This window comes from Pogoniulus pusillus, chromosome 39, assembly GCF_015220805.1.
Source record: "Pogoniulus pusillus isolate bPogPus1 chromosome 39, bPogPus1.pri, whole genome shotgun sequence".
In the NCBI taxonomy this organism is placed as follows: domain Eukaryota; kingdom Metazoa; phylum Chordata; class Aves; order Piciformes; family Lybiidae; genus Pogoniulus; species Pogoniulus pusillus.
The window spans coordinates 453,334-480,114 of NC_087302.1; the positions used below are offsets into that span (position 1 = coordinate 453,334).

General features: G+C 58.1%; 1 protein-coding gene across 1 annotated transcript in view; it reads left to right on the plus strand.

Moving 5' to 3' along the window:
* The window catches only part of LGR6 (leucine rich repeat containing G protein-coupled receptor 6), a 177,804-nt gene that overhangs the window by 35,902 nt on the left and 115,121 nt on the right, over positions 1-26,781 (plus strand). The window contains exon 3 of the mRNA XM_064173489.1: positions 23,724-23,795. Within this exon, the coding sequence (XP_064029559.1) occupies positions 23,724-23,795 (72 nt within the window). The remainder of the gene's footprint in view (positions 1-23,723; positions 23,796-26,781) is intronic.

Below are 26,781 nucleotides of genomic sequence, written 5' to 3' on the forward strand. Positions count from 1 at the left end.
CACCAGGGCCCTGGACAGCTGCGAGCAGAGGAGGCCAGGCCTGCTCCAGGACATCACTGACACTCCACAGGCTGGGAGGGTTGGGGCTGTGAGCTCCAGGGAGGCCTCAGAGCAGCCTCCAGTACCTGACAGGGCTGCAGGAGAGCTGGAGAGGGACTTTTGACAAGGGCCTGTGGGGACAGGACAAAGGCAATGGTTTGAAACTGGAGCAGGCCAGTTGGACATCAGGAGGAAGTTCTGCACAGTGAGGGTGGGGAGAGTCTGGAACAGGCTGCCCAAGGACATGGTGGAGCCTCCATCTGTGGAGACATTCAAGGTCAAACTTAATGTGGCCCTGAGCAAGCTGCTCTAGGGGAGCTGAGGGTCCCTTCCAAGCTGCTGCAGTCTGTGCTTGCCCTGTGATCACTCCCAGCCCCAAGGTGTGATGCCAGCATCTCACACCAGGCACTGGGCACCGTTCCCCATGCTCCTGTTAGGGGTCTGAGTACTGAGCAGCTGTGTTCAGGTCGTTCTTTCCTGCTTCTGTGCTTGCTGCCTCTGCCTGAGACACAAACCTGCTGAGAAATGAGATGCACCTTGTGGAGGAGCCCAGGCAGCAGTGTGAGTCCTCCCCCTGACCTGCCACCACCTCAGCTCCAGGCATGTCCTGTGGTAGCAGCAGCAGGGGCTGTGGCTACAGACAGGGATCAGAGCAAGCACAAGGCTGCAGCTCTCCAGCAGAGACAAGGCTGGAAAAGCTTCTACTGGCAGCTGCCAGTCCTTCCCTCTGCTGTGCCCTGGCCATGGCACTTGCTCCTGTGTCAGAGGCTCAGTCACTGCTCAGGGGTCACAGTGCTTGGCTGGTCCAGTTCTGCTGCCACATCACTGCCTCCAGCCCAGGCTGCACCTTGCCTGTCAGGCACTGAGCTGCACAGAGATGTGGCTGCTGCAATGAGTGGTACCCAATGGGCACAGCCACCTCTATGCCCCTCTTCTGCTGGGCTACTTCCAAGTGCAGAGGTTGTGGGCACACTCTCAGCCCCACCTCACAAAAAACACCCATCAAAGGCAGCTTGATCCACAGCATCAGAACCACAGGATCTGGCTCTGTCTGGGAGAGGCCTCCAAGCTGATCCAGCCCAGCCTTCAACCCAGCACTGCAGGCTCAGCACCAAGCCATGTCCCTCAGCTCCAGCTCCACAGCTGCCTGAACACCCTCAGGGATGGGCACTGCAGCACTGCCCTGGGCAGCCTGTGCCAAGCCTTCAGAACCCTTCCAGGGCAGAAACATTTCCTGAGCTCCAGCCTGAGCCTCCCCTGGGGCAGCTTGGAGCCATTCCCTCTGCTGCTGTCCCTTGCCCCCAAGCAGCAGAGGCTGCCCCCTGCTCACTGCAGCCTCTCTGCAGGGAGATGCAGAGAGCACTGAGCTCTGCCCTCAGCCTCCTCCTCTCCACCTGCACACCCCCAGCTCCCTCAGTCCCTCCTCCTAGCCCAGCTGCTCCAGGCCCTTCTCCAGCCTGGCTGCCCTTCTGGTTGCCCACCCCTGCTGGAGCCAGGAGCAGTGCTGGAACCACTCCCAGGATCCTGCAGCATTCTTGACCTCTGCTGTGTGGCAGTGAGGAGCAGCTCCAGATAATGAGTGAGCACAGCTGGCTCAGAAGAGGACATCTGTGCAGCACCTATGGAGTCTGCTGATGAGAGTGAGGTTCTCCCTTCCCTCTGCCAGCCATCATCCATCTCTCCCCACACTCTTCTGGGGCAAGAGATCACTTTGGGGCTGTAATGGTGGCTTCAGGTTCCCACCACCACGTTCAGGGTTTCTTGGGGCTGTGTCAGCTCTAGGGCACAGTGTAGAAGAAAGTTTTGTCTCTCTGGTCCCAGAGGTGAGCCCAAGGTGCAGGAGGCAGTGAACTCAATCACTCACTGCCTGCAGAAACACTTTGGTGCAGCTGAACTGCACAAGATTAAACTGGGGCTGGACATGAGTGTGCTGAGTGCTGCACCGTGGGGCTATGGGAGGATGCTGCTTGCATCACTGGCACCCAGAGGTAGCTCCTTCTGCCCTGCAGGCAGAGCCCACAGGGACCTGGAGCAGGGAAGGCCTTGGCTCTGGAGGTGCTTTATGAAGGTCAGGCTGCCAGCAACCATTCCAGCCATGACAAGATGTCTGTGGCTGTATCCTGAGTGGAGCAGGTAGACCCCAAAGCATGCCCCAGATTAGCCACTCCAGTGCCTCAGTCTGTCTGTCCAAGGGCAGCTGCACTCAAGGAGGGCAGAGCAGTCACTGAGGCTGAGCATGCAGCCAGAGCCCTCCTGTGTCTCCAGACAGCAGCACCGAGTTTCTGCTGTCCCTCCTCAGCTCCCTGCTGGGCTGCAGGTGCCCAGGCTATACACAAGGCCCTGCTAACACCCTTGGCAGGTTCCTTACCTGCCCACAGGGAAGGAAAAAGAGGTGTCACAAGATGGCAGTGAGGGCCAAAAGGTGCCCACTGCAGCCACCAGGCTGCCAGAAGCATGGAGCAGAGAGGAGAGGGCAGCCAAGCTTAGACACAGCTCCCAGAAGCATCCTGTGCTGTGCTGGCTCTGGGGGACTCTGCAGCTGCCTCATGGTCCTGTGTGCAGCTCACAGAGAGGCTCCTTAGGACACCTTGCAGGGGATCATAGAATCACAGAGTGGGTTGGGCTGGAAAAGCTCTCTGAGACCATCCAGTCCAACAGCAACCCAACACCACCATGGCCACTAAACCATGGCCTCAGGGGCCATGGCCACACCTTTTTTGAACACCTCCAGGGATGGGGGCTCCACTGCCTCCCTGGGCACATGTCCAGGCTCCATGCCCTTCCCAGGACCAGCAGGGCTGATGGCAAGGGCGCAGCAGCTTTGGGTCTGGTAGCACAGGATGCTTCCTTCCCGATGCAGAGCAGTGCCTGGCAGCGCGGGGGGGCGGCAGCAGCCAGGGCGTGCCCAGCAGCTGACCTGCCAGCACTCAGGGGCTGTTTGCCCCTCTGCTCCCAGCCCGGCTCCAGGGGGGTGGATGGGATTTGGACAGTGCCATAGGCAGCAACTCCTTCCAGACCAACAGCACCCCAGAGGGAGGGCTCCCAGCAGCACCCTGACCAGCAGCCAGGCTGTGACCCCCGCAGCAGGCGGGCAGGGAGGAGCAGAGGTCGCTGCGAGACAGACACTGGCAGGTCGGAGCATCTCCTGGAGATCTCCTCCACACCCACAGCTCCTTGGCCCCGGCCCCGCTTTGCTCCTCTGCCTCTCACGTTGGGTGTTGCTCAAGGCCCCTGGTGCCGTTGGTGCCGGGGCAGACAGACAGACAGACAGACAGGCTCCCCGCACAACAGCAGGCACTGGGAACCAGAGGGGGAAGATTTGCTGCTGGAGGTAATTGTCTGGAGGAACCTGAACTTCCTCTGCCTCGCAGACTGCCTCTGCTGTCCTGCCTCGCCAGCACCGCAGCGGCAGGCAGGGTCCTGAGCGCAGCAGGATTTGGCCTTCCCAGCACCAGCTCCGCTCAGACCCGAGCCAGCAGCTGCCCCCTTGGGCTGCGACTGCCTCCTGCCCCTGGCTGCAGTCCCTCCCCCTGCTTTGACTCTTTTGCTGCCAGGTTGCTCAACCCTGCCTGGTTGGTGACTTCCCTCCCCTTATTCAGAGCAGAAAAATGTCCCAACCCTTCTTCATTTGCCCTGGCAGCAGGGAGAGAAGCAGCTCCCTGATGCCTTTGATAGTGCATTGGCACAGGGCAGGCAGCACCACCAGCACAGCCCCCAGGAGCGTGGGTGCGTGGCAAGGCCAGAGCAGAGTCAGTGCCAAAGGTGAGGCCTTGTGGGCTGCGTGGGAGTGAGAAGGTCTCCGTCGGCAGCTGCAGCAATCACTTGCACAACCTGCAGCTGCCCTCCCGCTGCCTTTGCAGTCTCCCCTTGCTCTGGCAGGGGCCAGGCAAGGCTGCAGGGACTGCGCTGCCCCTGCCTGCTGCGAGAGGCCAGGCAGGTTGGGGCCCTCAGCAGCTCCAGGCTGCCAGGATGCTGGAGTCTTGACTGTGCCAGGCAGGGGCCAGGCCTTTAGCAAGTGGCTGGCTGAACCCAGTGTGGGTGCACTGCCTGCAGCTGCACAGCTCTGGCCTGTCCTGGTAGCCCCTGGGCCCCTGGCTGCTGGGTGTCCAGCTGGGGGGGTCTGTGTGCTTGGACACCCTCAGGCCCACATGCAGGAGCTGCTTAGGAAACCAACAGGGTTTGAGGTTCCCTGCTGGGGGGGCCTGCAGCACTCCCCTTGCACAGACATTGCCAACATGCTCAGCAGGTGGAGAGAGCCAGGGAGACCCTCTGGGCAGCAGCCCAATGCCTCTGCTCTGTGGGCATTACTGCTCCCACCCCAGCCCACAGGCAGGGTGGGAGCAGCAGAGTGGGGGTCTGCATAACTCAAACCTTAGCCTATGCACCCCAACGGCTCTGGTGCATAGGTGGGGGATGACCAACAGAGAGAATCCCTGTCCCAGGGCCCTGCCGTGGCCTCCAGCACTCCTTGCAGGCTGCAGCGGGAGCTCTCCACTGATTCCTCTCTGCACCTAGCAGCAGCCTGTGCTCTCCTGCCCCGGTGCCAGAGCAGGGGTTTTGCTCAGCCCTAGTTAGAGGACCTGAATGAGAGGGAAAAGCTCTTCAAGTTCTGCTTCTCAATTATCTCAGGTTCTGCTGGGGCTTTCCTCACTTTTCCTGGCTGCTTCCCCACAGCTGAGCTCAGCCATGGTTGGTACTCTGGCAGCAGGTGGGGTGGCCTCTGAGCACCACCCTAGAGCTGCTGCTGCTTCCTCGAGGGTGGTGATGTTCCCTTTCTCACCCAATCCAGATCTCTACACCAAGCAAGGCAGCACAGCAACACTTGCAGGAGGTTTTGTTAGAGGTTTTTTTTTTGGGGGGGGGGGGGGGTGAGATTTCCTTTACTCAGAGCTCAGAGTCTTCTGAGGAAGGTAAAACACTGCTGGGCACCAGCACAGCTCTGGCAGAAAGGCCTTATAGGTAGGAGCCAATTCCCAGAGCCAAGTGGCCAAGTCTGCTGCCTCCACACTGCAAGGACTGAGCTGGAGCTGTGCCACTCCCCTGCTCTTCTCTGCCTCACATGCTGGATGCCCTGTGCCAGGTTCAGCAGTGTTAGTGCTGGCCAATGCCACAGGGTGGATGCATAGAGCTCCCTGCAGCCCACCACAGGCAACTTTGCAAGCCCCATCATGGACACCTCTGCCAGGACAGCCCCACTGCAGGGACAGGCTGCCAGCCCTGGGGGCATGAGCTCTCAGCTGGGCTTTTGATTCTCATGCACACACAGGGATCTCAGCACGGGGAGCTGGAGGGCAGGGGGGAGTTGTGGCAGGAGGGGAGTAAGAACATAGAATCAACCAAGCTCATCCAGCCCAGCCTATCACTCAGCCCTGTCCAACCAACCAGACCATGGATCCTCTGAGCCCTCAGTGTTTCTGCCAACCCAGCCAGTCCCTTGAGTGTGGCAAGGAAGAATTCCTGCCTCCTGACACCCCACAGCCAGTCAGGAAGGGTTACTTAGAGCTGACTTTTCAGCATCAGGCTGTTGAAGAGGCTGCCCAGCTCTGGCCAACAGCAGCAGCATGGTGCCAGCAGGAACAGAAGAGGGCAATTCCCTGCACTTCTTTCCCATCTGAGATAGTTAATATTTGGCCACGCCACAAAGCAGAGTGGTTTAAACTGTTCTGGGGACAGAATGAACACAACAGAAACTCAATCCTCTGCTCCATGAAAGCACCTGCCAAGCCCAGCTCTAAATGCAAGCCCTGTGCAGTGCTAGAGCAGCCCAAGCAGCCCTGCTCTGCAGTGCAGGATTGCCTCCTGCTCCTGCTGAGGGCACCAAATCTCTCCAGCCTTGGCAGGACCTGACTCTTCCTCCTCTGACTGGCTCTGTTTGGAGCACAGCACCTCTGGGATGAGTGAGCTGTGAAGCAAAGCCTGGGCACTGTGTGGTCCCTAAGCAGGTGCCAGGGTATGGCAGGATTGCTTCTCATGTGGCAACCCCTCTGCAGCTGCCACAGGACTGTAGAATGGTAGGGGCTGGAAGGGACCTCCAGAGATCACTGCATCCAACCCCCCTGCCAGAGCAGGTCACAGAGGAGAACAGGGCAGGGGAAGAGGGACTGAGGGAGCTGGGGGTGTGCAGGTGGAGAGGAGGAGGCTGAGGGCAGAGCTCAGTGCTCTCTGCATCTCCCTGCAGAGAGGCTGCAGTGAGCAGGGGGCAGCCTCTGCTGCTTGGGGGCAAGGGACAGCAGCAGAGGGAATGGCTCCAAGCTGCCCCAGGGGAGGCTCAGGCTGGAGCTCAGGAAATGTTTCTGCCCTGGAAGGGTTCTGAAGGCTTGGCACAGGCTGCCCAGGGCAGTGCTGCAGTGCCCATCCCTGAGGGTGTTCAGGCAGCTGTGGAGCTGGAGTTGAGGGACATGGCTTGGTGCTGAGCCTGCAGTGCTGGGTGGAGGCTTGGGCTGGATCAGCTGGGAGGCCTCTCCCAGCCAGAGGTGTTCTGAGATCCTCTGGCTCTGGGTGGTGGAGTCCCCACCCCTGGAGCTGCTCAGGAAATGTGTGGACCCGGCAGGGGGGGCCCACGGCTGCGGGGCGGAGGGGCTGGTGGTTGGACTCGCTGTGCTGAGAGGTCCTTTCCAGCCAGAACAGAGCTGTGATTCTGTGAGCCTGTCACACAAAGGCAAATCCCTTCCCTGGCGCCGGGTGCCTGTGCAGGACACACGCCTGCTGTGTCCTGGAACCAGCTCCATGCCTCACATCCAGATCTGTAGCTGGATGAAGAAACTTTTCCCCCTGTCCAAGGCCAGGCAGCTGCAGAGCTGTGCCCCTGCTGCAGGGCTGCTGCCCGCAGAAGTGACTCACAGGGGACAGAAAGAAAAGCTGCAGCTGGTTCTGCTTGAACATCAAGATGGGCAGGAAAGGCAGGGCTCTGGCACCAGCTCTTGTGCCAGGGCTTGCTTCCCAGCTGCTCCCAGCTGCCCTGCCTCCACCAGGTGGGTCTGAAGGCAGCAGTGGCACAACAGGGCAGTGACACTGGGGAGCAGCTTCGCCTCTGTCGCCCCACAGGCCAGGGGGGGATGGTGACAGCAGCCCCCTGGTCCTGCCTGCTGCACAGCAGTGCAACACAACTGGCACCAGAGAAGTGCTAGAGGTGCCAGGCCTGAGCCTGCCACCCGCTGCAGGCATGAGAACACAGCCTGGGCTCTCTGGGTCGTTTGTGAGCTGTGGCTGGGAGTGCCCAGAAGTGCCTCTGCAGAGGTGTGGACAGGCCTCAGTGGTGCTGGCTCCAGGGCACTGCTTCTCAAGCTGGACCACTGCTTCCCTGGCTCCCTCCTGCCAGCTCCCAGGCTGACCTTGCCCCTGACCTTCCAGCAGCAGCTCAGAGAGCAGCAGGCTCTGCCCATCGCTGCTTGCCTGCTGCAGGCTGAGGTTGATGTTTCTCACACAATCACAGAGGGCACCTCCAGAGATCATCCAGTCCAAGCCCCTGCCACAGCAGGGGCACCCAAGGCAGGGCACACAGGAACACAGCCAGGAGGGTTTGAAAGGCTCCAGAGCAGGAGGCTCCACAGCCTCTCTGGGCAGCCTGCTCCAGGCTCCAGCACCCTCACGCCAAAGAAGTTTCTCCTCATTGTGAGATGGAACCTGCTGGGTTCAGCTTGTACTCATTGTTCCTTGTCCTGTCACTGGGCACCCCCAAACAGAGCCTGGCACCATCTTCTTGACCCCCACCCCCAGATATTTATAGACATTCTGAGCCTTCTCTTCTCCAGACTAACCAGCCCCAGGGCTTTCAGCCTTTCCTCAAGTCCCTTTGCCGTCCTGGTAGCCTCTGCTGAACTCTCTCCAGCAGATCTCTGTCTCAGTGCTCATTCTCCATGGCCTGCTACAAGGCCACACGAGTGCCTCACCTGCATCCCATGCCCCTGCTGGGCTCCTGGCAGCAGTCCTGACCCTGCTGAGACCTGACCTTCCACCCTGAGCACTCCGCAGCAAACCACGCCTGAGGGTGGTGGGAATCTACACTGCTGCAAGCAGCACTTACAGTACCCCCAGGTCCAAAGGGGCTTTCAGGAGCACTGAGGCCAGAAAGCAGCTTGGCTGAGTCCAACAAACCACAGCAGCCACTGTGGGAGACGTGGCTGGGCCCAGAGCAGCTCAGGGTTGGCTGCAGCCTGAGGCTGCTGTAGGGGATGGTGCTGCAGGCAGCCAAGATGGGAGCGAGACCTTTCCTCACCCCTAGGGCAAGCTGAGCAGCAGGCTGCATGCCCAGTACAGCTTCCCTGGGGAGATCCCACCAGGGCCCTTGGCCCCTGGAGAGCTGCATGCTGCATCTCCACTGAGCTCTGCAGTGAGTCCTGGAGGAGCACTGCCCCTGCATGCGGGCACGAAGCCATCAGCCTGCATCTGGCACCTTAAGTGCTCCTTTTGCTCTGACCTAAGAGCCTTTTCCACCTTCTGGGTAGAAGCACTCAGCTGTGACTGGAGCCAGCTCTCTGCTCCAAGGCTTCTCACGGAACTTCTCCTTAGCAACCCTCTTGTGCTTCCCCAGCACTTCAGAGGAGGCTTCTAGAAGAGCCAAAGCAGGTACAAGTCTCCATGCCCTGGGAAGTGGATTCCTGTTCTGTGAGAGAAGGATGGGCAGCTGCAGCACTGACATCAGCACCTGGCAAGGCCTGGAGGTGTCATGCAAGGGGAGAAGCCTGGGTAAAAGCCTCCAAATGCCAAGTCCTGCTCCCTCTGCCAGCTCTTTGTCTGTGCCTTGGTCTCTCCCTGATACCTGAGCCACTTCTCCACCCTAGCCCTTTGGGTTCAGACTGGGGCAGGCAGAGCCCTGGAGGGGCTCCAAAGCAGGGAGCCGGGGGAACACCAAAGCTCTTCCGTGAGGGGCAGGTGGGGATCAGCTTTTCAGGCAGTGCCTCACAGCACCATAACCAGCAGGGCTAGGGAGGTTCTCCTTCTCTACTCTGCCCTGGTGGGACCACCCCTGGAATACTGTGTCCAGCTCAGGAGAGACAGAGACCTGCTGGAGAGTCCAGCAGAGAGCCACGAGGATGAGTGGAGGACTTGAGCCTATGGAGAGAGGCTGAGAGCCCTTGAGCTGGTTAGTCTGGAAAGGAGAAGAGAGAAGAGATCTGATCAATGCCTACAAACATCTGAGGGGTGGGGGGCAAGTGGAGGGGGCCAAGCTCTCTGCAGTGGTGTGCAGCAGTGGATACAAACTGGATCAGAGAAGGGTTCAGCTCAACGTGAGGAGAAACTTCCTTCCAGTGAGGGTGGCAGAGCCCTGGAGCAGGCTGCCCAGAGGGGCTGTGGAGTCTCCTGCTCTGGAGGCTTTCCAAACCTGTCTGGATGCATTCTTGTGTGACCTGCCCTGGGTGATGCTGCCTTGGCAGGGGGTGGACTGGGTGACCCCTGGAGGTCCCTTCCAACCGCTGAAGCTCAGCGATGCTGTGATCCTGAGCCAGGCTTCCCATGGGGCCAGAGCCCTCTCCCACAGTGACAGGGTCCCATGCCTGCTGAGGAGCACTGAAAGGATCCACTGATGGCAGCCAGGGAACCAGGCTCTGCTCAAAGAAAAGGTGTCCCAGAGCAAGAGCTGCTCACCAGACCAAGGCTTTCAGGCAAGGTGCAGAGGCAGTTAAACCTTTGGAATGAAACCATCTTGGAGATGTTTGACTGGGAAGGGCAAGGTCTGGCTTGAGTTGGAGTTTCTTTTCCAAACTCAGCCTCGGGTCACTCTGTGTAGCTGCTCTCTGCCACCACCTGTGGCCTGGTCATGGCTTGGCTTCGTGAAGGGAACCTTTAGTTGCCAGCACAGAGCACTGCCATCACCTGTCACAGAATCCCAGAATGGTTTAGGTTGAAGGGAGCTCAAAGCTCAGCCAGTTCCAAGCTCCTGCCATAGGCAGGGACACCTCCCAGTAGAACACATCCAGCCTGGCCTTGAACACCTTCAGGGAGGTCGTGGAGCACAGAATCACCCAATGTGATCAAAGATCACACCCAGTGTCATTCTGTGCTCCACAACCTCCCTGGGCAACCTGTGCCAGACTCTCCCCACCTTCATTCTCACCAGTTTCTTCCTCCTCTCCACTCTCACTCTCCCCTCTCCCAGCTCACAGCCATTGTCCCTCATCCTGCCACTCCCAGCCCTTGTCACAAGTCCCTGCCCAGCCTGCCTGGAGGTCCCCTTCAGGCACTGGAAGGCTGCCCTGAGGTGTCCCTGGAGGCTTCTCTTCTCCAGGTGCATTCCTCCTCCTTGGTGTCCATGTACAAGATGCCCTCTTGCCTCACTGTCTTGGGGCTTCACAGGGAGACTCTAGAAAATACCCTCAGTAGGTAGCTAAAAAGTGCATCCTCCTGGTGCAGCAAACCCTCACCTTCTGTCACTCCTTCCCACACATCTCTCTGCCAAGCAGAGGAGTTCTGGAGTCCTTACCTCTGCCCTGCCCTGGCTCCTTAGACCCTGCTCTGTCTGCTGTGACCTGTCTGCTCCTCCAGTGTCTGCTCCTCTTGGTGCTTTGATAGCTTCACAGCCTGCATTGGGCTGGGAGGGACCCTCCGAGGGCAGCAGGGACACCTCCAGCTAGATCAGGCTGCCCAGGGACACATCTTCAATGTCTCCAGGGACAGAGCCTCAAAGACACCCCTGGGCAGTGCCAGTGTCTCACCACCCTCACAGTGCAGAGCTTCCAGGCAGAACATTCCCTCTCCCAGGAGTATCTCCACAGAAATTCACTTCTGCCCTCTCCATGGGAGAGGGTTTTGATCACTGTGCTCCCGCTGCTGCCTTCCCTGTTAGCTGTGCATGTGAGCAAAGAGCCCTCTGCTCACTGCACACCACTGTCAACTGCACAGAGGGCTTCTCAGGATGGGCATCAGGAGGAAAGTCTTTCCCAAAACACTGGACCAGGCTGCCCAGGGAGTGGTTGAATCTTCATCCCTGGAGGTGTTCAAAGGAGGTGCAGGAGTGGTGCTGAGGGATGTGGTTTGTCAATGGACTTGGTAGTGTTGGGCTAATGTTTGGATTCAGAGACCTTAAAGGTCCTTCCCAGCCTGAGCAGACTGATTCTGCAGTTCTTGGAGGTGCTGGGCAAGTGCTGGCTCCCCCCACATTAGCTAGTGTCAAGGCCCAGCTTGGCAGGCTGCTGGGCCAGCTCATTGCACCTCTCTCCCTACCCAGAAGGCTGGCCTGGGGTGCCCTTGAGGTCCCTTCTAACCTGGCATTCTGTGAGGCTACGAGTTCCAGGAGCCACCCCTGGCTTGCCCTGACTCACTTTCTGCCCTTCTGCAGTGCCCTTCCTGCCACAGAGCCCTGTGCCCCCAGCCAGCCCCGGGGCAGGGTGGACAATGTCCTTGGGCAGAGCTGGCAGCAGCACACTTCAGAAGTGTCCTGCCGCAGCCCGAGCAAGAGGTGCCAGCCTGAGGCCACAGCATTGGCACCGTGATTTGGAGGGCATGTGAGGGGTGCCTCAGCTCAGCTGCCTCTGTCTGCTGCCTGCTGCTCAGTTTCTCTTCCAAAAGGCTTTGGCTCCTGCCCTCAGCTGTCCCTGGTGGCCGTGCTGGGTGTAAGGGCTCCTGTGCAGCAGGGGGACTCCATCTGCTCCCGAAGAGCCCAGCGAGAGGGGTTTGGAGCTCGGCAGAGACCTGGAGAAGGGCAGGGAACAAATCCCCACCCAGGACACCAGGAAGTGAGGCTCTTCCCTGGGATCTGGTGAGCACCATTTGGGTGCTGGAGGGCAGTGCTGGGCTGGGGCTGCTCCAAAGGACACAGGAAGGACTTCTGCCTGCAGTCTCATTTTTCTTGCTTCATAACAAAACTGTTCCTTTCTCTCAGTCGTGGCCCAGGATTCCTCTTTAGTGTGGAGGCTCTTTTGGGTTTGGTGTGCTCATAGTAAGGAAGAAGTCCATGAAAGCCAGCTCCAAACCTGGGCAGAGAGGCTGAGCAGTCCTGCTTGGGCACTCACTTGTGGCTGAGAATGGCCTCTCTGGGGTGATTTAATGCCAAATCTGAAGGGAAAACAAACAAACAGGAACCAGACCCCCACTGCTTTATTATTTTGAAGAAGCCAAACCAATCCTTTCTGAACTTCTGTTCCCTGGAAATAGCCAAAACCATGGATTTGCAGAATGGTGTCAGAAAATAGGATCCTGGCCCAAGATCCAGCCCAGAGCTGCCTGCTGCAGTCACTGCTCTGTGTGGAAGGTGAAAGCAGAGGGGCTGGGAGGAGAGCCACAAAAACGGGAGGAGAGCCACAAAGGCTCAGGGGGTTGGAGCAGCTCTGCTATGAGGACAGGCTGAGGGAGCTGGAGGTGTTCAGCCTGGAGGAGAGAAGGCTCCAAGGAGACCTAATAGAAGCCTGCCAGTGCCTGAAGGAGCTACAAGCAGGCTGCAGAGGGACTGCTCCCAAGGGCCTGCAGGGACAGGCCGAGGGCAGTGGTTTGAAATGAGAGCAGAGCAGATTGAGACTGGATGTGAGGAACAAGTTCTGCAGCAGGTTGCCCCGGGAGGTGCTGAGGGCCCAGCCCTGGAGATATTGCAGCCTTCCTCTCACTCGGGTGTGTGAGACTCTCCTGCTCCAGTCACAGCAGCTCAGTGCTGATGGGCACTGGGAGCATCAGGGCGTTTGTAGACGTGTGGGCCAGAAGATGCCAATGCCCATCCAGCTGTCCCCACCTTCTCCCTGCCTGCTCACACCACAGGTGGCTTCCCCTTTTAGCACTGTGCAGGTTTCCTCTGGCGACCAGGACAGCTGCAGCCAGGAGACAGCCCAGGACAGAAGCCCCAGCAGCAGGGCAGCAAGAGTCACACTGCAGAAAATGTGTCCTCACCTCCCGAGCCAAGTTTGAGCTCTGTCCCACGGCAGGGTGGCTTCTGCAGGCAGCTCCTTGCTGCTTCTCAGCCCTGTTCTCTCCTGTGGCTGCAGCCCATTCTGCCAAACAACCTGCCCTGGACCCTGCTCCCCACACCTTCCCTTCTCTGCTGCTGAGGGAGAGCCCTTCTTTGGCAGACCTTGTGGCCCTGGCATGTGTCACTGACAGCTCTGAGCTGGCAGATGGTGGCTAAAGGTTCTTCTAACACCAGCAATGAGGTTCTCCTCTGAGCTCCTTTCTGCCCCTGCGTGTGGAGGACACAGGACACGGAGCAGAGCCAAGGAGCTGCAGGAGGAGCTCCTGTGTGTGCAGAGCAAGGAGCTGCAGGAGCTGGATGTGCAGCAGTCGGGGCAGCAGGAGGGTTGTGCTTGCCATAGGTCACTGCAGAGACCACACTGGTGAGGAGCTGCTGGTGCAGGGCTGGGCTGAGTCTCACCCTGGCAAGCTGGCCCTGGCTGAGGCTTTATTATTGAAACAGTGAGGAGAGGTGGGGTAGGGCTACACGTGGGGGATGATCTGAGATGAGTAATCTATTTTCAAACACGGAGAGGTGGGAGTAGAGACACGTTCTGCTCTTGCCTGCTGCAGAGAGATGGGATTGAAGCAGGGCTGCTGCCTCCAGATACGCTGCGATGCAAATGAGGGCTCACTGCTTTGATCTCTTTATCTTCCCTTTCTGCTTTTCTTTCTGGAGCCTACCTTCAGTGCAGCTTCCAACCTGCAGGCTTTCAGGAAGGATTTCAGCTGGGGCTAGGGCTCCAAGTACCATTCAGCCCCAGCTTTACCCCAAGCAATGCAGGCTTTTTGTGGTGACCTGGGAGATTTCAAGATAGAGAGGAGAGCAGATAAGAAGCAGCTTTGTGAATCACTGCAGTATCATCTGAAGAATTTCTAAACCCATCGTTTGTTGCCTTTGGGTTTCTTTTCCAGAGGTGGTGCAATTGTGCCTTTTCCACTGGATGATAATGAGAATGGCCAGAAGATAGGTGCAGGCACTGCTCACCTGAGAGAGTGCTCAGAGCCTTGCAGGAACAGGTCTAGAGTTGGACCTTTCCAAGATAAGGGTGGGAATTTTGGTCTGGTTTGCACAGCTCCTGCTGGAGCAGGACTGACCACTGCAGCTGTGCAATCCACTGCTAACAGGGGAGCAGCTTCTCAGCCTTTCTCTGCCACCATCAGCATTTCTGCTCAGCTCTCTAAGAGTAAAGAAGGTCCAATCCAAGTGCTCAGCACCCACGCAGAGAGGAGCTGGGCTGAGCACATCCAGCACTCTGCTGGGACAGAGCACATCAACTTCTGAACATCCTGAATGCAAAGACTCTCCCAGAGTGGAGCAACTCAGGGCTTGAGGAGGTCGTTACCAGTTGGGTTTCTTTAGTCAGCTCCTGCAGGCTCGAAGCCTGAGGCCAGAAGCCAGATGGATGCTCTCCGGGGCCACCCTCCCGAAGGGGAGCAGGAAGTCCACTTCCCCAGGAGCTGAAAATCCTGCCCCGTGGCTTGGGCAGTGCCTGGTGTCACTTCCAGCTGCTGCCACATTGAGGTCACTGAGGTATGAAAGGAAGAAGCCTGCGGAGTGCCTCACTGCTGACTCCCTGAAGGTCTGTCCTCGAGCCACGAGCCTGCAGGTCCTGGTAGATCAAAGAGCTGCTTGAAGGCAGCTGCTTGCCCTTGCTGCCATGGCAGGAGGGCACAGGCTTGTCACCACGCTGAGTTACAGAGGGACCCAAGGAGCTGAAGGCAGTGAGCAGATCTTCTGCCTCCTGGCTGGCAGAAGGGAAATGCCTGGGGAGTGACTCTGCAGCCGCAGCCTGGAGCCCTGCTTCCTGCAGGACACCTCCCAGCCCTGTGCTGCTGCCAGGGCAAAACCTCTCACCAGCCAGGTGCACTTCACAGACCTTGAGCCAGGTGCACAATGAGGGCTCCCTGCTCAGCCTCACCCAAAGCTGTGTCACTGCAGCTCCTACCCTCCAGCCCTGCTGTCCAAGCAGGGTGTAACTCCAGGGTGGCTTCCTCCTGCTCTGCTCTAGATCCGTTGGCTTCTGCTTGTGCTTGTTCATACTGGGATGCATCTCTGGGAAACATTTTGCTGGGAAGAGGCAGGTCAGGACCTTTGGGAGTGGTGGGCAGGCTGCATTTCCCCCCACTGTGCACAGCTTGAGACACCTCAAGTCTGTGTAGGATCCATCAGTCCTGCTGTCCAGGGAGGCAGGTGCTGGGGACAGCGTTCAGCCTCCCCTGGGCAGGTAGCTCAGGCTCGCTCCAGGCAGCCCCACGGGATGTGGCATAAAACACTTCTGCAAGATCCCACAGGTGCCCTCAGCGGAGCTGAGTCTGCAGGGGCTGGGCTGCTGCCCTCAGGCATGCGTTGGGCTGGAGCAGCTCTGCTGTGAGCACAGGCTGAGGGGGCTGGAGGGGTGCAGCCTGCAGAGGAGAAGGCTCCAGAGGGACCTCAGAGCTGCTGCCAGAGCCTGAAGGGATCCTGCAGGAAGGCTGCAGAGAGACTTCTGCTGAGGATGTCTAGAGCCAGGCCAAGGGGAATGGTTTGGAGCTGAGGCAGAGCAGGGTTAGGTTGGAGCTGAGGAAGTTGTTCTGCAGTGTGAGGGTGGTGAGACTGGCACAGGCTGCCCAGGGAGGCTGTGGCTGCCTCCTGCCTGGAGGTGTTCAAGGCCAGATTGGAAGAGCCTTGAGCATCCAAGTCTGGCTGAGAGCTGTTCCTGCCCATGGTGTGGGGGTTGGAGGAGATGATCCCTGAGGTCCCTTTCTACCTGAGCCCCTCTGTGGCTCCCTGTTCCAGAGCACCACAGCCTGCAGCCCACCTGCCTGAGCAATTATGCCAGAGAGAAATTCCTTTCATCTTTGAAGCTCCAACCAGCCCTGTGCTCAAGCCCTGTGGTAAACACCATCTCCCAGCCCTGCTGGGGAGCATGGCAGCCAGGCCTGCTGGGGTACCCCGAGCATGCTGTGTGTCACTTCATTCTTTCCTGAGGAAGATTCAGCTAATCAGGCAGAATCAAAGGTTGCTCATGAAAGCAGGCGACATCAAAGCAAATAATTTAAGGAACCCCTGGAGGGCCAGAGGAGTTGTAAGGTCTGAGGCTGAATCACATGAGCTCAGTTTCCATGAACTGTGTCTCAGTTTTCCTGCAGGTACAAGTTAGAAATGCTTACAATAAATGTTTAGCATTGGGGGGGATGTTAAATCACACTAATTATAGCCACGGTGGCTTTGGTGCAGAGCCATTGGAAAGCAGAGGTGATTTCAACACCTAATGCAAGAGGTCTGAAAAGACTTTGTTTGATGGGTACCTGGGGGTGATACCAGGACAGAGTCTCAGTTCCAGGAGCAGCAGAGTAGGTCACTTTGCTGTCAGCACCTCAGACCATAGCCGTGCACAATGGTTCCACAGAAACACAGAAATTCAGGTGGAAAAGCTCTCTGAGGTCCTCCAGTCCAACAGCAACCCAACCCCACCATGGCCACTGAACCATGGCCACAGGTGCCACAGCTTCCTTCAACACCTCCAGGCATGGGCACTCCACCATCTCCCTGGGCAGCCTCTGCCAGTCCCTGGCCACTCTTGCAACAGAACAGAATTACCTCCTCTCCAATCTAACCCTCCCCTGGCACAATGTCAGGGCATTTCCTGAGTCCAGGCAGCAGAGCCCAACCCCCATCCCATGGCAGCTTCCTCTCAGGGAGCTGCAGAGAGCAATGAGCTCTGCCCTCAACCTCTTCTCCACACTGCCCACCCCCAGCTCCCTCAGCTGCTCCACCCCAGCCCTGCTCTTCAAACCCTTTCCAGCTTCATTGCCCTTCTCTGCACCTGCTCCAGCTCCTCAATGTCCTTCTTGGAACAAGTGGCCCAACAGTGACCCCAGGGTTCAATTTGACAGCACAAGATCTAATTTGGTAATTTGCAGAGAGGCCAAAGAGGCATTGCTGGAGCAAGAGGAGCTTGGGAGCTCTGGGGCTGCAGGGGGAAGGCTTGACCCAGAGCCCCAGTGCCCCTCATGGCCAAAACCTGGACAGTTCCTTTGCTGCTCCTACAAGCCTGGGTGAAGCTGCAGCACCTTTGCTCCTCTCCTACCTTTCTAATGTTTCTTTAGAGCTGAAGAGCCTTTGGGAGCTGAGCTGTGCTCTGTGCATTTCCACCATGCCTGCTGTGCTGTTGTCCCCAGCCCTGCAGGGACTTCTCCAGTACAGCTGAATGCAGCCATGCTCAGGGATGAGCACCTGTGGGACTCCTCTGGCTGCTGGGCACAAAAGAGCTGCTCTGGAAAGCAAAAACTATTGACAGAGCTGGGAAAGGTCAGAGGATTCCTAACCCATTTAGTCCATCAATCCTTAATCCTTCTGCTAGATGTTCCTCCTACGAGGAGAGACTGAGGGACTGGAGGCTGTGCAGCCTGGAGAGGAGAAGGCTCCCAGGTGACCACCTTTAGCCTTTCAGTATCTTAAGGGGGCTATAAGAAAGCTGGGGGGGCACTTTTTAAGGTGTCAGGGAGTGACAGGACCGGGGGGGAATGGAATAAAGCTGGAAATGGGGAGAGTCAGACTGGATGTTAGGAAGAAGTTCTTCAGCATGAGAGTGGTGAGAGCCTGGCACAGGTTGCCCAGGGAGGAGGTGGAAGCCTCATCCCTTGGGGGTGTTTAGGGCCAGGCTGGCTGAGGCTGTGGCCAGCCTGATCTAATGTGAGGTGTCCCTGCCCATGGCAAGGGGGCTGGAGCTGGATGATCCCTGAGGTCCCTTCCAACCCTGACTGATTCTGTGACTCTGTGTTTAGATTGGGTCTTAGGAAGAAATTCTTCACTAGGAGAGGGTCAAGGCTCTGGCATGGATTGTCCAGGGAGGTTGTGGGTGTTCAAGGCCAGGTTGGATGGGGCCTTGAGTAACCTGGGCTGGTTGAGAGGTGTCTCTGCCCATCGTAGGGGGTTGGGTTAGAGGATCTCTAAGGTCTCTTCTAGCCTAAGCAATTTGATGAGTCCATGTTGCAGAGAGGTCCACACACCAGGGGCTCCTTCTAAAATGGACTCAATGTGGCTGCCTGAAGTAACCATCCCCAAACACCTGAGGAACCACAGAACCACCCAGGCTGGCACAGACCCTCAGGACCACCAAGCCCAACCCAGAGCCCTGCTCTGTAAGATTCACCTTAAACCATAGCCCCAAGCACCACAGCCAAACCACCTGAAACACAGCCAGGCTGGGGGACTGCAGCACCTCCCTGGGCAGCTCATCCCAGCCCCTGACAAACTTCCTCCTAATGTCCAACCTAAACCTCCCAGCCTCAGCTTGAGGCCATTCCCCTTTGTTCTGTCTCCAACTACCTGCGAGCAGAGCCCAGCAGCAGCCTCTCCAGGTAGCTGTGGACAGCAGTGAGCTCTGCCCTCAGGAGGTGAAGAGCTGCTCTGATCACCCTGCCAGGAAGCATTTCCCCTGCTGCATGCACAGCACAAGAAGCCCTGCTAAGAGCAGCAGCCTGAGCATGGCTCAGCACAGCAGCTCTCATCCCGCTCTCATCAGGGAAACATTTACCCCCAGCACACTTCAGGCAAGAATCCTCTGCCTCAGCTGTCACACAGGCAGGGACAGCCTGTGGGGAAGTGTCTTGTGTGCTTCTGTGGCTGGTGACATGCCTGGGGCCAAGGCTGTGCTCAGGAAGTTCACTTCCAGCCCTTCCTGCACTGCTCCTGTCCCCTGCACGCAGGAGGAGCTCTGCACCGCCCAGGCAGCAGTGGAGCAGCCTGCCTCACGGTGGAAACCCTGCCAGAGATGAGCTCCACCACTCTAACCTGCTCCTTCCTCAGGGTTTGTGAGAGACTCTCCCCCCTCCCTTTGCCCTTGCATGAGAAGTTCGGTTTGGTGTTTGGTTGTTTTGGCAAATATTGACCCTTTGAGCCAAATCCATTTGGGTTTTTCCCCCACAGTGGGGATTTCAGGAGCTCCAGCCCTCTGCTCAGTTGCTGGAGCATCTCTTGTCACCCCCTGCCTCCCCAAAAGAAGCAATTAATAGCAAAAAAAAAGGGTTTGATGTGAGTGAAATAAAAAGGCAGCCCAGGATCCACCACCCCAGATGCAGCCAGACATGGACTGCTCCAGAGGAGCTGCTGGGAGCCCCGGGGGGGATCCCCCAGGTTGCTACAGATGAAGCTGAGTCTGTGCCACCCTCCTTGCCTCCTGCTCCTTAGCCAGCAGACCACTACCAGGGTTGGCACTGTGAACCTCCCCACCCCAGTGCTGGGAGTGCAGATGTGCTGCACAGGTTGGGTTGGACTCCAGGGACACAGCCTGAAGCTGTGCCAGGACAGGGTCAGGCTGGATGTTAGGAAGTTCTTCTTCACTCCTAGCATCCAGCCTGACCCTGCCCTGGCACAGCTTGAGGCTGTGTCCCCTTCTTCTGTCCCTGGCTGCCTGGAAGCAGAGCCCAACCCCACCTGGCTACAGCCTCCCTGCAGGCAGCTGCAGGCAGCAATGAGCTCTGCCCTGAGCCTCCTCTGCTGCAGGCTGCACCCCCCCAGCTCCCTCAGCCTCTCCTCACAGGGCTGTGCTCCAGGCCCCTCCCCAGCCTTGCTGCCCTTCTCTGGGCACCTCCCTGTGCCTCAGCATCTCTCCTGAACCGAGTCCTGCAGGGCTGTACCAACACCCAAACCAGCAGTGAATTTTAAACAAAAGCACCCAAAACGTTCCCCATGCAGAGCCTGGGAGCAAATCAGGGCTGGACCTTTCTTCACTGTCCCCGTAGTGGGAGAGAGCAACTTCCCTCGGACCTCTCTGTGTCCAGGAGCCTCAGGGGTGCAAGAGGGGAGTGGGGCAGTGAGAGAGATGTGCTGGGAGCAGGAGCTGTGAGGCTGTGAGAGTGGCTGGGGGATGGGACTGCTCCTCTGCCAGGGGGGAGGTTTCTTCAGAAACCAGAGCAGTTTGCTCCTCTTCAGGGTATGGATGAAGGAGGAGGAAAGAAGGCTCAAAGCATCTTTGACCTCCCCATAACTGAAGGGGCAATGGCTTTGAGCTGAGAGAGAGGAGACTGAGAGTGGAGATGAGGAAGAAACTGTTGAGAGTGAGGGTGGGGAGAGACTGGCACAGGCTGCTCAGGGAGGCTGCAGAGCAGAGAATCACAGAATGTGATCAAAGATCTGTGCCCCACAACCTCCCTGGAGGTGTTCAAGGCCAGGCTGGATGAAACCTTGAGCAAGCTGTGCTGGTGAGAGCTGTCCCTGCCCTTGGCAGGAGGTTGGAGTTGGATGAGCTTTAAGGTCCCTTCCAACCCAACCCATCCTGTGACTCTGTGATTGCCACCAACCACCTTCTGCTGTGCTGCTGGGTAGGACTGATGCTGAGGGTCTGCACAGCCCTGCAACCCCTGCCCACCCCGGGCTGAGGGACAGGTGACATCCCCAGTGTGCCTAGGGGAGGGCTGGGCACACAAGATGCAGTTGGATGAAGTCTCCCAAGTGTCTGCCGTGGTGAGCTGGGAGTATTCCCTGCACTGCCAGCAGAAGGCAGCTGAAGGAGCAAGCCTTGGAGTTTGCAGATGTCCACAGAATGCTCTGGGCTGGAAGGGAGCTCCAAAGCTGACCCAGCCCAACCCCCTGCACTCAGCAGGGACATCCTCCACTAGAGCAGGTTGCCCACAGCCCTGTGCAGCCTCACCGTGAACAACCTCCCTGGCAACCCATTCGTGTCCCATTCGTGTCCCAGTGTTGGAGGTTTGGGATCTGTTTTGTTCCTCAGCATTTCACTTTCTGCTGCTTTTTCTTATTTGTGCACTCTTTCCCAACATGTCAAAACACCAAACTGATTCATGGCAGCATCAACAGCAGGCACTTTGATGTAGGGGGAAGAAAGCTGTTTCAGTGGGTGCTGAGCAGCAGCTGCCCTTAGGGATTGGGAAGTAAAAATAGAAGCAGCACCAAGTCCTGTTTTAACCCTCTGCAGCTCCTGACACCAGCCAGAGCAAGGCTGCAGCCCTGCCAGGGAGCAAGGAACAGTGACCTGCTTCTGGCATTCCCTCTGCAAACAGAAGCTGGAGCTCTCCTAGCTCCCTGGGGGACTTCTCCACCACTTCTCTGGGCAGGAGAAGGTCTCAAACCCCCAGACTTCTCCAGGAGCATCTTCAAACAGGGTTGGTGAAACTGCAGCATTTTGGCACAAGACTCATTTCCAGGGGAGGTGTGAGGGCAGGCTTCAGACCCTGCCCAGGTGTAACCTGCCTGCACTGCTGCCAGAGCCCCCTGATCAGGAGGTGGTGGAGCTGCTGTGGGCAGTGCTGCAAACCAAAGCAGCTGAACCTGCAGACCTGTGAGAGCTCTTTGCTATGGAGCTTGGGGCAGTTGGGTCTGAAGAATCCAACAGAATTCCAGCAATGATTTCAATAAATCTCTTTTCCCCATCCCTGAAGGTCTCTCAAAGAGCTACACTTGAGCTGTTGCAGGCTCTCTGTGAGTTGCATTTGGGGTGTTGTAGACTCACTGTGAGCTGCACTTGGTGTGCCCAAGAGGCAGAGCTGTGGTGCTGAGGGTCTTGGTTCAGCCCCAGCCCTGGCAGAGTCAGAGAATGGCTGGACTGGATGAGCTGCAAAGGCTTTGCCAAGCAAACTGATTCTGCTTTTCCACCAAGGCAGGCTCCTGCTCAGTCCCAAGCCAGTCTGTGATGCTCCTGTGATGTGTGAGCTGCAGTCTCATGTCCCAGGTCAGCAGGAGCCCAGGGAGGTCCCTCTTGTATGGCTGGGTTATGCTGAGGGACTTCTCCCTCCATGCTTCAGTTCTTGCCCTTGGCACAAGCCTCCTTCCTCCAAGCACTTGTCCAACACCAAGAGAGACTCCCACTGGCATGGTGGGGGCAGGACAGGCCCTTGCCCAGGCTCACAGCTCTGTGACACCTTCAGGAGGAAAGAGCAAAGGAAAACTCCTTCCTGCAATGGCAGGAGGAGGAGGAATGGGTTTGAACTGGCAGAGGGGAGATTGAAACTGGAGGTTAGGAAGAAGTTCTTTCCAGTGATGGTGGTGAGACACTGGCACATACTTTGATCCCATTCTGTGCTTCTGTGCTTCTGTGCTCCACAACCTCCCTGGAGGTGTCCAGGACCTCCTTGAGTGACCTGTTCTAGTGGAGGTGTCCCTGCCCATGGCTGGGGTTTGGAACTGGCTGAGCTTTGAACTCCCTCCCAGCCTACCCCACTCTGTGATTCTATCATTGTATGACGCAGCCTGCTCCAGGTTCAGGTTATCAGGAGCTGTTGTCTTCCTCTGCAGCTGCTCAAAGGGCAGGGTTAGGGCTGCAGGTAATCAACTATCAGACCTAGGATCACAGAATCATAAATCCACAGAATGTCTGGAGTTGAAAGAGACCTTCAAGGTCATCCAGTTCCAGCCTCCCACCTGCCCAGGCTGCTCAAGGCTTCATCTGTCCTGGCCTGAAGCATTTCCAGGGCTGAGGCATCCCCAACCCCCTGGGCCACCTGTGCCAGTATTTCATCACCCTCAGAGTGAAGAACTTCTGCACAATGTCCAGTCTAGACCTACCCCAGTTCCAGACCATTGTCCCTCGTCCTGGCACTCCCAGCCCTTGCAGAAGTCTGTCCCCAGCTCTCCTGGAACCCCTTCAGGCACTGGGAGGCTGCTCTGAGGTCTCCCTGGAGCCTTCTCTTCTGCAGGCTGAACAGCCCCAACTCTCTCAGCCCATCCTTGTAGGAGAGGTGCTCCAGCCCTCTGGCCATCTTAGTGGCCCTCCTCTAGACCCTCTCCAATAGATCCATGTCCCTCTTTCGCTGGGGGCCCCAGGAAGTATTTCCTTCTGAAATCCTTGGAGCCCAGAAGCATCCTTGGGTTTTCCAGCTACCAGCTTCTCTAATCACCTCTCACTGCAGTCTTGCAGCCTGAGCTGGTGCCAGCTCTGCAGCAGGCAGCTCACAGTGACTCTGTGATGTGCTAAGGGCTTCAGACCCAGAACACAGCCTGGACCCCTTGGGCCACAGCATGGTCTCCTGCAGGAAGCGGGCAAGAAGCGAACCCTTTGGCTGGAGATGAGACAAGCACAGACAGTTTGTCACCCCCTGGCTGCTGGCCTTCCTCTCCGGGTGCTGCAGGCTCAGCAGCCCTGTCCAGCATCTTGCTGCAGCCCTGTCCAGCAGCTTGCAGCACACCTGCAGGGCTCGCTGTCTGCTGGCCCTGGCACAGCTCTCTGGTCACAGAAGGATCCTGCCAGGCCCCAGCACCCCCTGTCCTGCTCCAGCACCCCTGGGCTTCCTTCTGCCTCTCCTGAAACTGCCACGCACTGCTTCTGCTGCTCTGCTCCACAGCTGGAGACAGAGCCAGGCCTGGCTGCGGTTCCTGCTCCGGCCGTGGGCAGGTGCCAGTGCTGAGCTGCTGTGGGCAGGGGCTGCTGCCTGGAGCAGGCATGGCAGTGCCGGGGCACACCGGCACAGGGCCACTGGCAGCCGCTGAGCCATGGCCGCGCAGCGCTGGCACTGTCCCCCGCCCCCCGGGGCCTGGGACCCTTCCTGGGAAGAGACTTCCCCTACAGCCAGCCTGACCCCGAGGCCATTCCCCTGCCCTGTCGCTCGTTGTGTGGGGAGAGACCAACCCCTGCCTGGCTCCAGCCTCCTCTGAGGCAGCTGTAAGGGTGATGAGGTCCCCCCTCAGCCCCCCCATCTGAAGTCAACCCCCCCAGCTCCCCCAGCAGCTCCTCACGGATCTGTGTCCAGGCCTCTCACCAGCTCCTGGCTCTTTTCTGGCACTCCCTCCTGGCAGGGAGGGCACACAGCACTGGGGCCTGTAGTGTGCCAACCACGTGTGGCTGACCAGAGACCTCTCTCCTCTCGCCCACCAGAGACCTGAGCATGAACAACATCAGCCAGCTGCAGCCCGGCAGCCTGCGGCGCCTGCGCTTCCTGGAGGAGCTGTGAGTACTGAGGGGCACCGGCGTGGGCGGGGGGCACAGCCTGGGGACAGTGCCCACGGCTCCGGCAGCAGCCCCCAGTGCTGTCACTGCACCACAGAGCGGCTGAGGGAGGCTGCCCGCGGGGAGGAGGTTCATTGCTGCTCTAGCGTGGGGCTTTGGCAGGGGTCAGAGCTTTAGGCTGAGCTGCTGCCTGTGCCAAAGGCCAAAGCAGAAGAGGACCAATCTGTCAGACCCAGGCTGGGTGTAGGGTAGGTTGAGAGCAACCCTGAAGAGCCTTGGAGGTGCTGGGTGCTGAGCCAGCAGTGCCCTCCTGCAGTCCAGCAGGCAGCTGTGTGCTGGCTGCAGCCAGAGCAGTGTGGGCAGAGGACAGGAGAGGGGATCCTGCCCTGCTCAGACCTCACCCCCAATCCTGCCTCCAGATCTGCTGTCCCCAGCAGAAGGACATAGAACTGCTGGAATGAGGCCAGAGGAGGCCACAAAGATGCTGCAAGGGCTGGAGCAGCTCTGCTGTGAGCACAGGCTGAGGGAGCTGGGGGGGGTGCAGCCTGCAGAGGAGAAGGCTCCAGGGGGACTGTCGCGGACAGGAAAGTTTGTTTGGGGGGGGGAGGTTTGAAGCAATGATAGGCAAGGCCAATGTTTTATAAAAGAAAAGGTATAAGTGATTTAATATTATAAGCACTAAAAATCCCTTCCCCAAACTTATTTGTAATTGTCCTGCGTAGATTCTTGGTTCGTGGTTGAGATTTAATATACAGAATGACTACAGTGAAGAGAGTCTATGATAGGAGAGAGTTCATTGAAGTCTTGAGAGGTTATTCAGTTTGCAATAGAAGTTTATCAATCACTCACTGTCCCGAATGCAGCTCAGAGAAGTTCCAAAGTCTTTATGGATTTCAAGGCGCCGTTGTCCGAGGCTCCGCGGGTCCGGTCCAGCTGGATGCTGCCTCCCAGGGCTCGTAAGGATCGGGCCCTGCCTGGAACGGTGCCGTCCTGAGCTGGTTGTTTGCGATGCGAATGCAAATTCTGCAATGAGGCAAAAGGGCTCTGATCCCTTCCATGACAGGGACCTGGGAGCTGCTGCCAGTGCCTGAAGGGATCCTGCAGGAAGGCTGCAGAGAGACTTTGTCTGAAGGTGTCTGAGCCAGGCCAAGGGGGAATGGTTTGGAGCTGAGGCAGAGCAGGGTTAGAGTGGAGTTGAGGAAGCTGTTCTGCAGTGCAAGGCTGGAGAGAGCCTGGAACAGGTTGCCCAGGGAGGCTGTGGCTGCCTCCTGCCTGGGGGTGTTCAAGGCCAGGTTGGAAGAGTCTTGAGCAGCCAAGTCCAGCTGGGAGGTGTCCCTGCCCATGGCAGGGGGTTGCAGTAGATGCTTCATGAGGACCCTCCCAACCTGAGCCGTTCTGTGGTTCTTCTGCACAGCCTCACAGCCTCCTGCAGCCCAGAGGCTTGGCAGCTGCCTGGCAGTGAGTGCAGGCAGCTGCAGATCTGCTGCAGAGGGTGCAGTGCCCCACGAGCAGCCATGCATGCCGTGCTCTGAGCAGGCACAGGCAGACAGGCAGCAGTCACAGTCCCCAGGGACCAGCATGTGGCTGTGTGTCAGTGCAGCTCTGGTCCCACTTCAGATCGTGTGACCTTTAACCACCAGTAGTAGAAAGCAGAGGAAGCCCTGGGGAGCCCAAAGCATGGGAGCCTGGGGGCAGGAGGTTGAGGTTGGCCGTTTCTGCACGGGTGCCTTGTGCCTGGTCTTACTCCACCTGACCATGAGAAACAGCTGCTGGTGTTCTTCTCAGGCTGTGGCTCCTTTCAACACAAAAGCAGCTGCTGGAATTGACAGAGCAAACACCACTGCTAGGGCACAGGAAATGCTGATGTGGGAGCTGCACCTCACTGGGCTGCTGCAGACTCACTGTCAGCTGCACTTGGGGTGCTGGAGACTCACTGTGAGCTGCACTTGGGGTGCTGCAGGCTCACTGTGAGCTGCACCTGCTGTCTGCTGCAGGCTCACTGTGAGCTGCACCTGCTGTCTGCTGCAGGCTCACTGTATACAGGACACTTGCTGCAGCTTCCACTGTCTCGGTGCAGCACTCTGAGCTCCTGCAGCAGTTGTTGCAGCCACCACCTGACCTCTGCCTCTGCACTGTGTGACAGGCACTGCTGTCATGGGGCCCTCAACACAAGAGGGACATGGAGAGAGTGCAGAGCAGGGCCACAAAACTCCCCAGGGGGCTGGAGTGAGGACAGGCTGAGGGAGCTGAGGCTGCTCTGCCTGGAGAAGGCTCCAGGGAGACCTCAGAGCAGCCTTCCAGTGACTGAGGGGCTCTGGGGGAGCTGGAGAGGGACAGGTAACTGGAAGGACAGGTAACTGGAGACAGAGCAAGGGGGAATGGCCTCAAGCTGAGGCTGGGGAGGTTTAGATTGGACATTAGGAGGAAGTTTTTCCTGGAGAGAGTGGTCAGGGGCTGGGATGAGCTGCCCAGGGAGGTGCTGCAGTCCCCCAGCCTGGCTGTGTTTCAGGTGGCTTGGCTGTGGTGCTTGGGGCTGTGGGCTAAAGTGAATCTTGCAGAGCAGGGCTCTAGCTTGGGCTTGGTGGTCCTGAGAGGCTGTGCCAAGCTGGAGGTTTCTGTGATTCTGTGATTCTGACAAGGGCTGGGAGTGGCAGGATAAGGGACAATGGCTTTGAGCTGGGAGAGGGGAGAGTGAGGGTGGAGAGGAGAAAGAAATTGTTGAGAGTGAGAGCAGGGAGGAACCAACACAGGCTGCCCAGGGAAGGTGGTGGAGCTCTGAGCAGCCTGATCTAGCTGGGGGTGTCCCTGCTGAGTGCAGGGAGGTTGGGCTCTAGACCCTTTAAAAGTCCCTTCCAACCCAGTGAGTGCCACGAGTGAAAGTCCTGCCTGTGAGCTTGGAAAGGAGCTCACAGAGGGGTGGCCAAAGCTGTGTGGCCAAACACAGGCCCAGCTCCCTGCTCTGAACAGTGCCAGGGCTAGAGACCAG